Source organism: Antennarius striatus, chromosome 23 (assembly GCF_040054535.1).
Source record: "Antennarius striatus isolate MH-2024 chromosome 23, ASM4005453v1, whole genome shotgun sequence".
Lineage (NCBI taxonomy): Eukaryota > Metazoa > Chordata > Actinopteri > Lophiiformes > Antennariidae > Antennarius > Antennarius striatus.
In genome coordinates this window covers 1,561,940-1,577,353 of record NC_090798.1, presented here as the reverse complement: position 1 = coordinate 1,577,353, position 15,414 = coordinate 1,561,940, and the positions used below count along the sequence as shown (strand labels likewise).

General features: G+C 46.2%; 1 protein-coding gene across 3 annotated transcripts in view; it reads left to right on the top strand.

Annotated features, from left to right (window-relative positions):
- Positions 1–900: 900 nt before the first annotated feature.
- chd3 (chromodomain helicase DNA binding protein 3) overlaps positions 901–15,414 on the top strand; it is a 31,857-nt gene continuing 17,343 nt past the window's right edge. Inside the window, exons 1-26 of one of the 3 annotated variants that reach the window (XM_068307608.1) lie at positions 901–1,443; positions 4,351–4,478; positions 4,554–4,742; positions 4,824–4,951; positions 6,056–6,294; positions 6,529–6,662; positions 6,754–6,883; positions 7,006–7,181; positions 8,365–8,631; positions 8,807–9,010; positions 9,117–9,340; positions 10,188–10,319; positions 10,396–10,492; positions 10,565–10,756; positions 10,848–11,048; positions 11,143–11,280; positions 11,601–11,722; positions 11,795–11,968; positions 12,051–12,192; positions 12,518–12,649; positions 12,875–12,992; positions 13,980–14,104; positions 14,197–14,428; positions 14,506–14,690; positions 14,810–14,987; positions 15,137–15,223. In XM_068307608.1, coding sequence (XP_068163709.1) covers positions 1,278–1,443; positions 4,351–4,478; positions 4,554–4,742; positions 4,824–4,951; positions 6,056–6,294; positions 6,529–6,662; positions 6,754–6,883; positions 7,006–7,181; positions 8,365–8,631; positions 8,807–9,010; positions 9,117–9,340; positions 10,188–10,319; positions 10,396–10,492; positions 10,565–10,756; positions 10,848–11,048; positions 11,143–11,280; positions 11,601–11,722; positions 11,795–11,968; positions 12,051–12,192; positions 12,518–12,649; positions 12,875–12,992; positions 13,980–14,104; positions 14,197–14,428; positions 14,506–14,690; positions 14,810–14,987; positions 15,137–15,223 — 4,240 coding nt within the window. In that variant the 5' untranslated portion in view covers positions 901–1,277. Of the gene's footprint in view, positions 1,444–4,350; positions 4,479–4,553; positions 4,743–4,811; positions 4,952–6,055; positions 6,295–6,528; positions 6,663–6,753; positions 6,884–7,005; positions 7,182–8,364; positions 8,632–8,806; positions 9,011–9,116; positions 9,341–10,187; positions 10,320–10,395; positions 10,493–10,564; positions 10,757–10,847; positions 11,049–11,142; positions 11,281–11,600; positions 11,723–11,794; positions 11,969–12,050; positions 12,193–12,517; positions 12,650–12,874; positions 12,993–13,979; positions 14,105–14,196; positions 14,429–14,505; positions 14,691–14,809; positions 14,988–15,136; positions 15,224–15,414 lie in introns of all 3 variants that reach the window. The other 2 variants (XM_068307607.1, XM_068307609.1) reach the window with 2 other exon arrangements.

Genomic DNA, 15,414 nt, shown 5'->3' with positions numbered 1-15,414 from the left:
TCACTGATATAAAATTCTGCTGCTTTATTTGAACTTTAATTTAAAATGAGACAAAAACCTTTAATGCAACAGACTCGGGTCCAACCCCCCAGAGTAAAAACCCTGAATAAAAAAACCCATCGATTTATTTTAGATTTTATCTATAATTGTGCCACACTTCCTTACGCACGTCTGCCCCCCCCCCCCATTCCCCGTTATTCTAGCTGTAAGGTTTGAATCCAAACATCTTTTGTCCACACCGACATGCCCGGAGCGGTCACCGGGAGCGGGTGGGTGGGGGGTGGGGGCACCGGGGATGGAGGGACTCCCATGGCCTTACTGCCATCCAGCTGGCACAAGCCGCCCCCCCCGCCACCACCTCTAAAGAGCTCTTAACGCGCTCGCGTTTGCGCGTAAACCTCTGTATCAGCGCTGGATCATGCGCTCTGAGCCGTTTAATATGGTATTTCTTGGAGGGAGGGGGGGCCCGGTCATTTGCATATCCCGAATTGTTTTCATCCCCACCACAAGTAGTTAATTTTTAAGCAACACAATCTGATGTAAGTCTGGGCATGGCTGCTGCAGATTTCTCCCAACCCCCCTCTCTCAATCCCTTTACGCACACACACATGCACAGCGCTGCTCCAAAATACTTTTTTATACCACGGTGGGGGCTCCGGAGAATATAAGGTGGCCATATTTGATAGATTTGTGTCAGGGAGGGGGGGCTCTGCAATGCAGAAAGCGAGAGTTGTTGCGTGTGATCTTTTTGCAAGTGACACCAAAGGCAAGTGTGTCGGATTCGTGACTGGGGAGGGAAGGTTAGGTTGGGGAGGGAGGGGGGGTTGGAGGGAAAAAAAAGGGAGAGGGAGGGAGGGTAGACAGAGAAGAAACAAACAACTAACAATGTAACTTACATGCACTCTCACTCACACACACACACACACACACACACACCCCTTTTTTTCTGGTAACAATGTGTACGTTTTTAAGGAGGGAGGGGGCGCGCAGAGGGAGAAACAGAGACGGAGAGAGATAGAGAAAAGGAGGAGGGGGGTGCGTTCTGAAATAATATAGTCAGCCATTTTTTATGTAAGGGGATTTTTTTTCTTATTGGGGGGGTTGTTAAAAAATAAATATAAGAGGGCGGCCATCTTTGTTGCTCTGCCTAGTGTAAAATATTTCAAAACGCCCCCCACTTTTTTTCCTGTGCCGATTTGAATATTGAATAAATATCATTCATTCGCGCAAGAATTACGCTTTTTGAATACAAGGACGCGTCCGATGACAGGAGGATAATGTCCTCTCCTCTCCGCTCCTGTGAGGAAGACGAGGGCATGGTGGTTAATTCCGAGGGAGGAGATTTTGATGAAGAAGACGACGACGACGGGGATCTAGACGAGAACGCAAGCGACATAAACTCGCCGGCGGCGCCTCGGGAAACTGCAACGCCAGCCGCGCCAGGTACAGTAAAGACGGGGAAAAGTCCGCGTCGGAGGCGCGCATTGGGAGATAAAAAACACGGACGATCGTGGAGGAAAAGTGGGGATTTGGAAGTAGACGGAAGCCGTAGTTTGCACCCCCCCCATCACCCCCCATTCCAAAAAAAATAAAAAAAAATTAAAAAATCCGCGCTTCTTCAGGTCCAGAATGGAGCAGAACACTCCACGGATGATGATTTTTACGCGCAAAACAAAATGGAATTTACATCCAAGATTTATTTATAATAAAGGTGTGACGCGTTCCGCCACGCAAAAAAAACAAAACAAAACAAAAAAAAACAAAACTCCCCGCATATGCTGATGATTTAGCGCCAACACTGCTGCGGGGAAAGTAAAGAGGTCTGGAAACAAACACAACTCCAGTTTATCGCGGATAGAAAAAGCCGGACGCGTTCCGCTTCCCTCTCACCCCACTCCCTCTTCATCCACGCATCCCAACAAAGTTTAAACCAACTTGATCCCCACTTTCAAAAGTTACTCTTTCCTTTTATTGCCCCACCACCACCACCACAACCACCACCTCCTCATCTGACAGCTCCTAAACTTGACGTGACTTTTGAATGAGCTGCGTGGGGGGGGAGAGAGAGATAAAGGTCGAGCCCCAAGGGGGCAAATAAGCTCCAAGGCAGTGACTTGTGGCTTCTTTGTGGACGCACCACACGCCCGGAGGCTACATATATTTAATCCTTGGAGATTATGCATGCAAACGTGAAATCAGCGTGATCGTGGGTCGACACGCACACGCACACACAAATGTGTTCCCTTCCTCTTTTCTTCTTGCATGACAGGACAGCTGCATGCTGCTCACTTTGCAAGGCCGCGTTCGAACACGATGATCCCCCAATCAAGAGGAGCACTTCTCCTGCTGCTCTTCTAAACAGGATCATGCAGTATCGATCCGGTGCAAAGGATTGATTGTTTGATTGAATGCATGGGACATTCTGGAAGTTTCTGGGGGTTTGCAAGTGAAAGTGGAGGTTTTGCAGGAGAAAAAAAAAACGAGCTGCAACGGTTTCGAAGTGAAACCCAGCAGCGTTTTGCAGCTTCATTCACAAGTCGCATGTGATTAAGTTGAATTATTTAGTTTGGATGCAATGCAGATATGATTGAATCAGGATAGAAATCAAAGTTTGATCATCCAAATTTGCTCAAAAATGAAAGGGCAATGTCCCCTGTCTGTTTCTACTGTATATTGCATCATCACCCATTGCATTGTCTTTAGGTTCAGTTATTTCCACTTTCTGCCATGCTGCTTCAGACAGATTAGTGTCTGCCCCCCCTGAGGGCGCCCTAACCCCGGCTCGACCCCCGCCGGTGGCGGCCGGGCTCCCGGTGACAAGTCGGTCCACTTCAGCGCGCGCTGCCTTCCCTTGTCCCGCCGCTGGGCCTGTCGATCCCCGGGCCTCGCGTGCGTGCCGCCGCCGCCCCCGGCGTCTCCTCTGTCGGCTGCGCGCTGCGCGGATAGGCGGGAAGAAGAGGAATTGCTCGTTTTGGACGGGGGTTGGGAGGGAGGTGAGGTGAGGTGGAGGTGTTGGTGGTGGTGGTGGTGGGGGGAGCTCACCAACAAAGGCAGCAGACAATAAAAACCCGGCTAAACGCGGTTTGTCAAACGGAACGGAGGCACCGCGGCTCGTCTTAGCGACGCGGGTAGCCGCTAGTCAGCCATGGAGGAGGCTTCTGCCCCCGTCTCTACTTGTCGTTTTCTTCAATAATCCTCCAGTTTTCAAGTTGAATCGATTAAACCTTCCGGTGGAGATATTGCTTAGATACCACCAGGAATAACTTGGGTGATATTTGCTGCACAGAAGCTGAGATCCAGTCATTTGTTTTCACTGATGGAAGCTGAATAATTCAACCTCCATTGTCTGCAGTTCCTGGGTGGAATCTGCTGTTTATCAGCTGAATGCAAGAAACAAATCAATCAAAACAGTTCATATATTTCTGTACAACAAATGTGAATCCTAAAATATAATCCTAAACATGACGTTTACTGTCTCCAGTTTGAAAATGATTCAATTCCGACATGATGAATGTAGAGACACCAGGTTCTTTAGTGTTCCTCAGGAATCTCCATCGTGGACAAAAACCTCCTGTTCTGTCTTGTTCTTATTTTTATACGCTTTGTTCTAATCCCACCAGAGACTTTCTGTGTTGGTCAAGTAGAATGATCCAGGAAGTCTTCCGAAACTAATCCTGGTTGGACTTTAAGGTCTGTTTGGGACGAGAACCGAGCCTACTCTTCATCACGGATGGAGATATGTTCTTCTTGGAATTACCTGACTCTTGATGGAATTCATCTGACTTCTTCCACGCTTATGTGGCTTCCAAGATGAACATTGTCTGCTTCTTTTTAAAGTTTTATTTTCAAATGATTGTGTAAAAAGCTAATTAAAATCTGTTCTTGCGTGATCTGGTCAAAGCAAACAGACAATGAGTTGTACATTCTGACAGTAAACCCAATATGAAATGGGGTTTGAATCATTTTCTTGCTAGAAGCTGAAATACTACAACACAGGGGGAGGAGTTTTGATTAAATATGTTTTATTCAAATGAAAAGTTTTTTCAACTACGCAAACATCAGATTTCTTTATTCTTCTGTTCTTTATTCGGGATGCTGAAGACTTTGTTGACTGGAATAAACTCTTGATCTTCGTTCTATTGAAGCAGCAGCTGTCAGAAATACTTCTAGGCTCTGACAAACTGTGTCTAATGCAGCACGTGTCCCAACTCTGAGCAGGTCAGAGGTCGTGGCCGCCACCGTGGTCATAATATAGCTTTTGTTGTGTGTAATTATGTTCACCCGGGATTAGCTGCTTGTTAAGGAGATTATTGTTCCTCTGATTCTGATACCTGTCTTCCTCCCCGGCAGAACCGCCTCCGACGCCGGAGGAAAGAGAGGTCCCGTGCCGGAAAAAAGGCCGGCCCAAGAAAAAGAAAGACACTAAGAAGAAGAACAAGGAGGGGAAACCTGTCAAAACCAAAAAGCGCAAGAAGATCGTAAGTTTGTTTGACTTCTTTTTCCTCTTTGCGTTGTTTGTTGGCTTTTGATATCCTCCCTCGTCTTCTCATCAGGACAGCGATGTAGACAGAGACTCAGACAGAGAGCGGAACTACGGCGAAAACTCGGATAGCGTCGCCAGCGACTATGGATCTGGAGAGAAGAAGAAAAAGAAGAAACATAAAGAAAGGAAGGAGAAGAAAACCAAGAAGAAGAAAAAAGACGACGGGGACCGAGACAGCAGCCAGGAGGAAACCACAAAGGTAAAGTACTCATTGCTTCTTGGGCCAGTCCGACCTTGTTTGATGTGTAATCTATTGTTCTGATTGGAGGTTTCTCCTCAGCAACCAGTAGAGCAGAAGACGTCGGCCCAGCTGGCGAGGGATTGGGGTCTGGAGGATGTTGATCATACCTTCACGGAGGAAGACTACCGGGAGCTCACCAACTATAAAGCCTTCAGCCAGTTCATGAGGTAGACTCACGAAATGACAGTCTTCCTTCCACAAGTTTTAGCTACCCCAAACGTTTACAGGGGTATTACATAATTTCGTCCTCTTTCCACCTTTTGGCAGTTTGTCGTCTTCACATTTAAATATTTCTCGTTTTGTTTTCAGGAGCTCAGCTTTCTAAGCGTTTCTTGTAAACACAGAACCTTTGCTGAAGTTTTGTCTTTTGCTGTTAAGAAATCTGAACTGTTTCTGATTGTTTGCGTTTCTGTGACATAACTCAGTCAGATTTATTGTTGAAGTTTGGTCACGCAGGAGGATTTAGACTTCCCTCGCTCTCCATGTAATCACATATAAATTGAAATACGCAGCTGAAAGCAACGACACCCAACGGAGCCATCAATCCGAATGCCTGAAATCTGTGTGGCTGTTATTGCAAGTTCAGGGAAGACGTCTAAATAACTCCCCACATCCATGAATCTGTAAAGATCCGTCAACAAATATCAACACCAAAGCATCTGGTGCAGTTTAATTGAAGGGGAAAATGTAAAGTGCAAAGAGTGCAGTGACTCCTTCTTTGTAGGAACTTCCAAGATTGTTGTCGACACCGTCTGACCTTCTACCCCGGCTGCACCATTTAACTCAAACTGTCCTCAATGAAATTACCTTGGGTTGGAAACGGGAGCGCGGTGCTATTACCTGCCTCTGCCGTCCTCTGGCAGCCGTGACTTATCATCGCCGCTCGTGCTTCTGGGCCAGCAGGGCTGTCAGAGTGTCGGAGGCAGCGCCAGCCTGCAGCTGACTCATACCTGCCCTGACTCTGATAACACGGAGTAATACATCATGTCCGCTGCCTCCAGACGCTGGGATGTTATTTGGCTGCCAGACTGAGCTGTTGTGGAACTCGTTTCAATAGTTGTTTCACCAAATAACAGCAGCTCTACAATTATGACATGAAAATTTGGCATAATTTATGTGCAGTTGCTTAGAATGATGTATAAAAGTTGGAACTAAACAAATGAAAACTTCCTTTTTATGATCTTAGAATTAATTCAATGCAGATTTGTGTGTTTTTGCTTCACGGTTTTGTCTTTTCAAAGCATTTTTATCGATGTTCTCTCTCTCACCAGGCCGATGATAGCCAAGAAGAACCCTAAGATCCCCATGTCCAAGATGATGACCATTCTGGGGGCAAAATGGAGGGAGTTCAGCTCCAACAACCCCTTCAAGGGGAACGCCGCCGCCGTGGCGGCCGCTGCCGCAGCTGCCGCCATCGCTGTCGCCGAGCAGGTCTCTGCGGCGACCGCTTCGCCGGAATCGCCACTGCAGCCGCCGCCCATCAGGAAGGCCAAAACGAAAGAGGGCAAAGGTGGGCGGGTGATTCTGGACCTCTAGTTGTTTGTCCCCTTTGGCTTTTGTTTGAATTTGATTTAGTTGTAACCAGGTAAATCAGACACGAACAGTCTGGCAAGATATTTCCAAACGGAGCCAAGACCAACAGGAGGGTGTGCAGTTCTTGGATCACATGATGCATCTGGTGAGCCGCTGTTTGAATGCAAAGTTTCTTTAATGTCAGTTTCTGTGCTTTATCCTCTTTTTCCAGGCCCTGGCTATAAAAAACGCAGTAAAAGTCCTCGAGTACCGGAAAAGAAAAAAGCTCCAGCAAAGGCTAAAAAGATGGCGCCCATTCGGATCAAGCTATCGCCGATAGGCGCCAAGAGGAAGAAGAGTTGCTCAGTGAGTTCTGCCTCGTTTCCGTCGAGCTCTTTATTATTACCTGGTACACGTTTTGTCTTTCATTCGTTTTCTTTACCTGGCTCTCCGTCAGAGCGAAGATGTGGACGAAGACGAGTCGGAGCAGGAGGACTCCAGCGTCCACAGCTCCTCGGTTCGCTCCGACAGCTCTGGCCGCGTCAAGAAGAACAAACGGGGACGGCCGGCCAAAAAGAAGAAGAAAAGTAAGTACCAGCCACTCAGCTATCACAGATTACACAGATTATTGTCAGTTTTATTGGTATAATTTCAGTCTGTTTTTTCAATGAAAAAAAACTTTTCTGTTTTTCTGTCTGTTGACTTCCAGTCCCAGGCGAAGAGGAAGGGGATGGCTACGAGACGGATCATCAGGACTACTGCGAGGTTTGTCAGCAAGGCGGGGAGATCATCCTGTGTGATACTTGTCCTCGAGCTTACCATCTCGTCTGCCTGGAGCCCGAGCTGGACAAGGCCCCCGAGGGCAAATGGAGCTGCCCCCACTGTGTAAGTAGAGCCTCATAAGACTGAATCTTCAGCTGATGTCACATTTATATGCCAAGCCTGTGTGTAAGAGCAGTTAACGCTTGAAAGGGGTTTGTTTTTACCTTTTTGAAGCAGGAGATGAATAGAAGCTTTGTAGCAGCATCTCCAATCTCCCCACACCTGAATAGATCCTGTGGCTTTGGGTCTATTCAGTAATGTCACAAAGAAAACCCAGTGCTCTTTTTTTTGTTTTTTGTTTTTTTTGTGGTTGCCATGACAGAGTTAACCTCTTTATCTCATGAAGGAAATCAGTTGGGAGGAAAATGTGCCACTGAAAATTTGAACACCATGAGCTACTGATGCAGCTGATGCAGTTACCCGTTTACAGTGAGATACAAGTTTAATTGAACAAACAACTTGTAACTGAATCTAATTTTCCCCATTTAAAATAACTGGAATCATTTTAATCTGTTCAAGCCTTGTAAAAAAGCCCCAAACCGCCTTAATTATAAAAAAAATAAACCTTCTTTATCAATGAATAGACGTGCATAATTTGTCTGTATCTCAAAAAACTTCAAGCAGCTTGTATCTCAAGGTAATACTGTACTTATGGAGACCCTACTAGTTTTAGAGAACATTAAATAATTAGACATTATTTTGCACTAAACGATGTGAAGATGCCATGATTAAGTCACATAAATAATATTAGGACGCTTACTTCCTGTTGACAGTAGGTGGCACTGTCACTGGAGTTGGTTTCTGGGAGTCAAATGTCTTCAGGTTGGGACTCTAGGAGATTTGGTCCTGATTGTATTTTTCCTTGTGAAATGTTGAAGTTCGCTGCCATGGCAACACCTTTTAGGCGATGATAAAACCTTGGATAGAGATTTATCTTTATGGTGTTAAGATTTTAATTACTCAGAATAAAATCAATCAGGTCAGATCTATTAGAGGAATTTGTTTAAGTATACAACCTAAAAACTATAAGCAAAAAACATTAAGCTAAAATAAAAAAAAATAAAAAAAATCAACGTGAAATGCTTGGTAGGTGTTGATTCTTTGATTTCTGATAGGGGACACTGTTGCACTATTATGCCACACCCAATCTAAATGCCAAAGCCAGTTTTTAGGAAAGTTAATTTCGTGAAAATATGATAATCCTGAAATCAGATGATTAAAATTAAATAAATACTGCCTTCCCCAGGAGAAAGAAGGGATCCAGTGGGAAGCGAAGGACGAGGACTTCGAGGATTTTGAGGAGGACAGCGAGGACAGGGTGATATCGGAGCCTGGGATTGGGATCCCCACCGGGGCGGATGAAGAGGACGACCACATGGAGTTCTGTCGGGTGTGTAAAGACGGAGGTGAACTGCTGTGCTGCGACACCTGCACCTCTTCGTACCACATCCACTGCCTGAACCCGCCCCTGCCAGAGATCCCCAACGGAGAGTGGTTGTGTCCGCGATGCACCGTAAGCTGCCTCTGTTTCATGTGTTTGTTGTTTCTCATAGGGTCAGTCCTGATAATAAATATACCTGTCAGGGTCTATTTAGTTTGGTTTGGTCGTTGGGTCATTGAAAAGGACTCAAACCGTTGGGTTTGATTCTGTATCCGAAGACTGACCAGTCTCTGTTTGCCATCTTTAGTGTCCGCCAATCAAAGGGCGTGTCCAAAAGATCCTCCACTGGCGATGGGGCGAACCCCCACCTCCCATTCCGGTTCCTCCACCCCCCGATGCCCCACCAGATGCCCCGCTGCCACCACCGATGAAGGGCAGAGCTGAGAGGGAGTTCTTCGTCAAATTGACGGGACAGTCCTACTGGCATTGTACCTGGATCACCGAGCTGCAAGTACGGGACATGAATGCCAAAAATGTTCTTTTTCTCGAACTGTTTGTTCTAGATTTGTTCTGTTGAGTTAGTATAATTCAGTTTCTCCCCCAACTCTTTCTTCCAGCTGGAAATCTTCCACTCTGTGATGTACAGGAACTACCAGAGGAAGACGGACATGGACGAGCCTCCCAGTCTGGATTACGGCTCGGGTGGCGAGGACGATAACGGAGTGGGGAAGAGCGAGAAGAGGAGGGCCAAGGATCCCCAGTTTGCCATCCTGGAAGACAAGTACTACAAATATGGCATCAAGCCCGAGTGGATGATGATCCACCGCATCATTAACCACAGGTGAGGGACCCTCGACTGCTATTCCTTTAGTTATAGTGACAAGTGAAGTGAAGGGCGATGAACTCATCACTTGATGAGCAATATGGCTCCAGTTCCTGGGTAAATTTTCAATATACTACCAAAGAAAATCATCAAAGTTGAACATAACTGAGATTTTTTTTGGAATTTAAAAAAAAATTCTCCCTCTGAATAAAGTGGATGTCGCATTGAAGTTTTCTAGAGGGTGCTTTTTTGTTTCGATGTTTAATTTAGATGTATCCAAAGCTCTTTAAATCAATCCACTGGACTTTTGAGTTTTTTGAAGATGTTTCGCCTCTCATCACAGAGGCCTCTTCAGTTCTAATAGTGGCTGGTCTTGTCCTAGCTGATTAGCCCCATGGGGTGTGTTCAAAGTCACACAACAGTAGGTGAGCTACATGTGGACAAAGTTTGTCCTAAATAAACTTAAGACACGAGTCGACTGACATTGACTAGAAGAGGTCGCACAATCAATGCATTTCAATGAGAAATGGAGTCTTTATGTATCTCCGAAGAGCACGTTATTGATTGTGGATGGGGTTGTTCTCCGGGATAAATCAATAAAGTGATTATAAAAACCATTAAAAATACCTTGTTAATAAATGCGGGCAGCCTGGCCCGAGCAAAAACCTACATGAGGAAAATCACATGATGCGTTTGCAAGAGAGGAGGAGAGCGAGAGGGAAGGGCGCGCTCCAGAAATAGAAAATCAATACGTGGCAGGCCTGCATATGCTCTCAATGCCATTTTACAGACGGCAGGATGATGTCAGGAAAATTTGGTTTCCAAGATCTGAAAGGCATCGTGTGACTTTGTGTCTCCCTGCCAGTGTGGATAAAAAGGTGAATTACCACTACCTGGTCAAATGGAGAGACCTGACCTACGACCAGTGCACCTGGGAGAGAGACGACCTGGAAGTTCCCGACTTTGCGATCTACAAAAGCAACTACTGGAGACACAGGTAGGACGCATCCCGTTGGCTTCATGGTGGATTCGTTTAAGTCCGTATGTCACGTACCATCTCGTTTGTCTCTCAGAGACATGATCATGAAGGAAGACCCAGACAAACCCAAGAGGATGAGGAGCAAAAACCCGGAAGATGGAGAGGAGTCTCCTGCCTCTCCGGTCACTGACGTGAGTTGGAGCTTTAGTTTTGAGTTTGGAATCAGGCGTCTCTCCTCTCTAATTTACCTTTTTGTCTTTCAGCCGACGATAAAATACGAGGAGCAGCCAGACTTTGTCACGTCGACAGGCGGTACGCTGCATCTATACCAGCTGGAGGGGCTGAACTGGCTTCGGTTTTCCTGGGCTCAGGGCACGGACACCATCCTGGCCGATGAGATGGGCCTCGGCAAGACTATCCAGACCATCGTCTTCCTTTACTCGCTCTTCAAAGAGGTTCTGGAGAGTCTTTTGTGTTTTTAGAGGTTTGTTTCTCCTCCTCCTGGCGCCTGATAGACTTTGTGAATCCTCCCTCCTTCCTTCCTAGGGCCACACCAAGGGGCCATTCCTGGTTAGCGCTCCTCTGTCCACCATCATCAACTGGGAGAGGGAGTTCGAGATGTGGGCGCCCGACTTCTACGTGGTGACGTACACAGGGGACAAAGACAGCCGCGCCATCATCAGAGAAAACGAGTTCTCCTTCGACGACACGGCCGTCAAAGGAGGGAAGAAGGCCTTCAAGCTGAGGGTGAGGAGAGAGGAATAACGCCGGCTGTTCGTGAGTCGTACAGAAATAACACAGTAAATCTGATTTCTGTGTTGCGATCACATTTCACCGACAGAGAGAGGCTCCCATTAAATTCCATGTGCTGCTGACCTCCTACGAGTTGGTGACCATCGACCAGACGGCGCTCAAGTCCATCGACTGGGCCTGTCTGGTGGTGGACGAGGCCCACCGCCTCAAGAACAACCAGTCCAAGGTACCGAAGGGAGTGTCTGAGTGTTATCTTATTGTTATTAATAAAATTTTATCTGGATTTATGTTAAAAAACATCCACTTGTTTGATTTTATATGTGATATTTTGAATAAATTCCTTTTTGAAGTTGATAAATACACTTGTGTCCCTCTGCTGGACAAACTTTGTAATAGCAACACTTCCAAAATTTGATTTTGAGCATTTTCGTTCTTACATTCATTTTAATTTAATTTGAGAAATAATTTGTTGGTCATTCGGGTTCCAAAAGCGTATTTTAAAATACCTGCATGTAAATAATTGGAAGTGTCTCTTCTTGCCTGCAGTTTTTCAGGCGACTCAACGACTATAAGATCGACCACAAGCTGCTGCTGACAGGAACTCCTCTGCAGAACAACCTGGAGGAGCTGTTTCACCTGCTGAACTTCCTCACGCCCAACCGCTTCAAGTAGGACTCACACACACACAAACACACATTCAATATTACCAGTCTTTCACCCGGTCTGTCGTTCCGTTCCAGCAACCTGGAGGGTTTTCTGGAAGAGTTTGCCGACATCTCCAAGGAGGACCAGATCAAGAAGCTCCACGACCTCCTGGGGCCTCACATGCTGCGGAGGCTGAAGGCAGATGTGTTCAAGAACATGCCCGCCAAGACCGAGCTGATTGTCCGAGTGGAGCTGAGCCCGATGCAGAAGTACGTAAAACACCGGGGACAGTTTAGGAATGGGGGATGGAGTGGTTCACATTTATGGATGGGATGGCATTTATGTTTCCAGGAAATACTACAAGCTGATTCTGACCAAGAACTTTGAGGCTCTGAACTCTAAAGGCGGAGGAAACCAGGTCTCTCTGCTCAACATCATGATGGACCTAAAGAAGTGCTGCAACCACCCCTACCTCTTCCCTGTCGCCTCCATGGTGAGAAAACAGACACAGACATGCCTTGTTGTCCTTTTTGGGTCACTTATACATATTTATTTGAAAATCTGAACACAAGTCAACCAAAAGTATTTTTTCTTCTTTGTTTTATTAGTTTTTCACTTTTTTCCCATCCGTTTATTTTGAATTACTTGTGAATGGCACAACAGGGACACCTGGTGGTGATAGTCGGTAGCGTCTAGCATCTTTGCAGGATAACAATTTTTAAAAGGAATTATCACCAGCACAGCAAGTTAAAAAATATTATTTATGACTTCATACAGGCGGCAGTTGCTATTATTTCCACCTGTTTGTCTTTTTTTAGGAAGCTCAGAAAACCCCCAACGGTGCTTACGAGGGGTCGGCCCTCACAAAGGCTTCTGGGAAACTGACGCTGCTGCAAAAGATGCTGAGGAAACTGAAAGAGCAGGGGCACCGAGTGCTGGTCTTCTCCCAGGTACACACTCAATTATACAGTAGATGCACACACACACACGCACACACACACACACACACACACACACACACACACACACACACACACATAACACCAGATGGATACCTATTCACAGATGTTAAATGAGTCCCTGGGCTGTGCAGCAGACTGATTCCAGCTGTTCCTGTGTAATCCGGTCTACCTGGGAGCGTGGACACATTATCATCTCCGTTTGTCTGTTTGCAGATGACCAAAATGTTGGATTTGCTTGAAGATTTCTTGGACCACGAAGGTTACAAGTACGAAAGGATTGACGGAGGCATCACAGGAGCGCTGAGACAGGAAGCCATCGACCGCTTCAACGGTGAGAAGCACGAACAGCTACTGTAAGCATGCTAATGTATGAGTGCATATCAGTTTTTGGTGTTGGTGCAGATTAAAAGCCAAAATGAGGTTGAAAATAAAGGCCTCACAGTGTTCTGGTTTGGGGACGCACGATCGTAAGACAGTTTTAAACGCACTTTCATTCAACAAAAATATCCACAGTTTTTCCATTTCTCAACTTAAATTTCAAACCCAGAAATCACCATTATGTTCGGATCTTGCGTGAGAAACTCGCACAAGTTTCTCGCGCGAGTTTCTAAAGGCAAAGAAAAGCAAAAGTAAAAAAAATTGTATTAAGTCTTTATTTCTAAAACTGTTTTTTAAATGACTACCAAGTAAAATTATATATTATTATATTATATAATATGTAATATTATATAATATAATAATATATAATTTTACTATTTTTTTTCTTTTTACTGAAAGTTATAATGTTATTAATGAAAACATTTAAATTAATAGTTTAGTTCTTATATTGTACTATTGGCTAAACTCAATCTTTGCGTATGCTTCTACAGTATATTCTGTTATTACTTTTGAAAGTAGTGCATCCCTGGGATGCGCTTCTTTCTTGAGCTAAAATGAACTCTGGCCTCAGGAATAAATCAGTCGTTTGTTGTTTGGTTTGGAAGCTAGATTGATGAGTTTCAGGTAGAAACAAGTTGAGGCGTCGTTATCAGATTGGAGAAGCGATGCCAAACTGATGGATTCCTGAGATATATTTAGAGAGTGTTACAAAGGATGAGCTGTGGGTCGCGCGCTGAGATTGTTTCACTGTTGGCATAAACCTGAAGAGGATCAGATCGGACCCCCCAGAACCAGATCTGTAAAAAAAATCAAAGCAAAAACAATCAGGAATAAATGAATCTGTGAGTTTATAAGTTTTATTGTGATATGAATGAACTGTAATCACAGGAGAAGTGATCAATAATGATCGATTGTGCCGTTTCCACCCCCCCCCCTCCAGCTCCTGGTGCTTGTCAGTTCTGTTTCCTGCTTTCGACCAGAGCTGGAGGTTTGGGCATCAACCTGGCCACAGCTGACACCGTCGTCATCTTCGACTCCGACTGGAACCCCCACAACGACATCCAGGTACCCCCCCAGACCGGCAGACGTTTAAGGAAGGAATCGAGTGATCGGGGTTGTTAATCGATCGATCGATTGATCTCTCTCTCTCTGCCCAGGCGTTCAGCAGAGCCCACCGGATCGGCCAGGCCAATAAGGTGATGATCTACCGCTTCGTGACGCGCGCCAGCGTGGAGGAGCGCATCACCCAGGTGGCCAAGAGGAAGATGATGCTGACGCACCTGGTGGTCCGGCCGGGCCTGGGATCCAAAGCCGGCTCCATGTCCAAGCAGGAGCTGGACGACATCCTGAAGTTCGGAACGGAGGAGCTCTTCAAGGACGAGGGAGAAGGTGCGGCGGCGACCGATCCGTCGGGATTGTTTTTCCCGTCGACCTTAAATCCAGCTTGCGAACGCCTCGTGTTTCAGGGATGAAGAACAGTTCGAGGGATAAAGCCGAGGACGAGGGCAGCGTGATCCATTACGACAGCACCGCCATCGAGAGGCTGCTGGACCGGAGCCAGGACGCCACCGACGACTCGGACGTCCAGAACATGAACGAGTACCTCAGCTCCTTCAAGGTGGCCCAGTACATGGTCCGCGAGGAGGACAAGGTAAGTTCTGTTACCTTACGATGTATTTAAACATACAAGTGTTTAAAACGTCTGTTTTCCTGCCGATGCTGATGGTTTGGGACGTTTTAATCGGTTTTGCGTTTCTCCGAACGCTCCAGATCGAGGAGATCGAGCGTGAGATCATCAAACAGGAGGAGAACGTGGATCCGGATTACTGGGAGAAGCTGCTGAGGCATCACTACGAGCAGCAGCAGGAGGACCTGGCCAGCAAACTGGGGAAAGGAAAGAGGAACCGCAAACCGGTCAACTACAACGACGCGGCGCAGGAGGACCAAGGTGGGAACCCGGGGGGCGGGGCTTCTCTATTTATGGATGTTAATCTGCTCCTGATCTTAAGAATCTTTTTCCCGATATTCAATTTGAGTTATCGCCAATGTGGAGGAGTGAGTGGGCGGGGCCTAATAACATCATTTTACTGCTTCCAGAGTGGCACGCTGACATCTCAGATAACCAATCGGAATACTCCGTTGGGTCCGAGGAGGAGGACGAGGACTTTGATGATCGGCCAGAAGGTTTGGAGACATGATGAAAAAGGAGCAGTGAAGCTTACACACGCACACACACGCACACACACGCACACACACGCACACACACACACACACACACACACACACACACACACACACACACACACACACAGGTCTGTGTTGAATTACAGGTTGAAATTGATGTCGTTTTTGGCAGAAACACAAACCTTCATCCA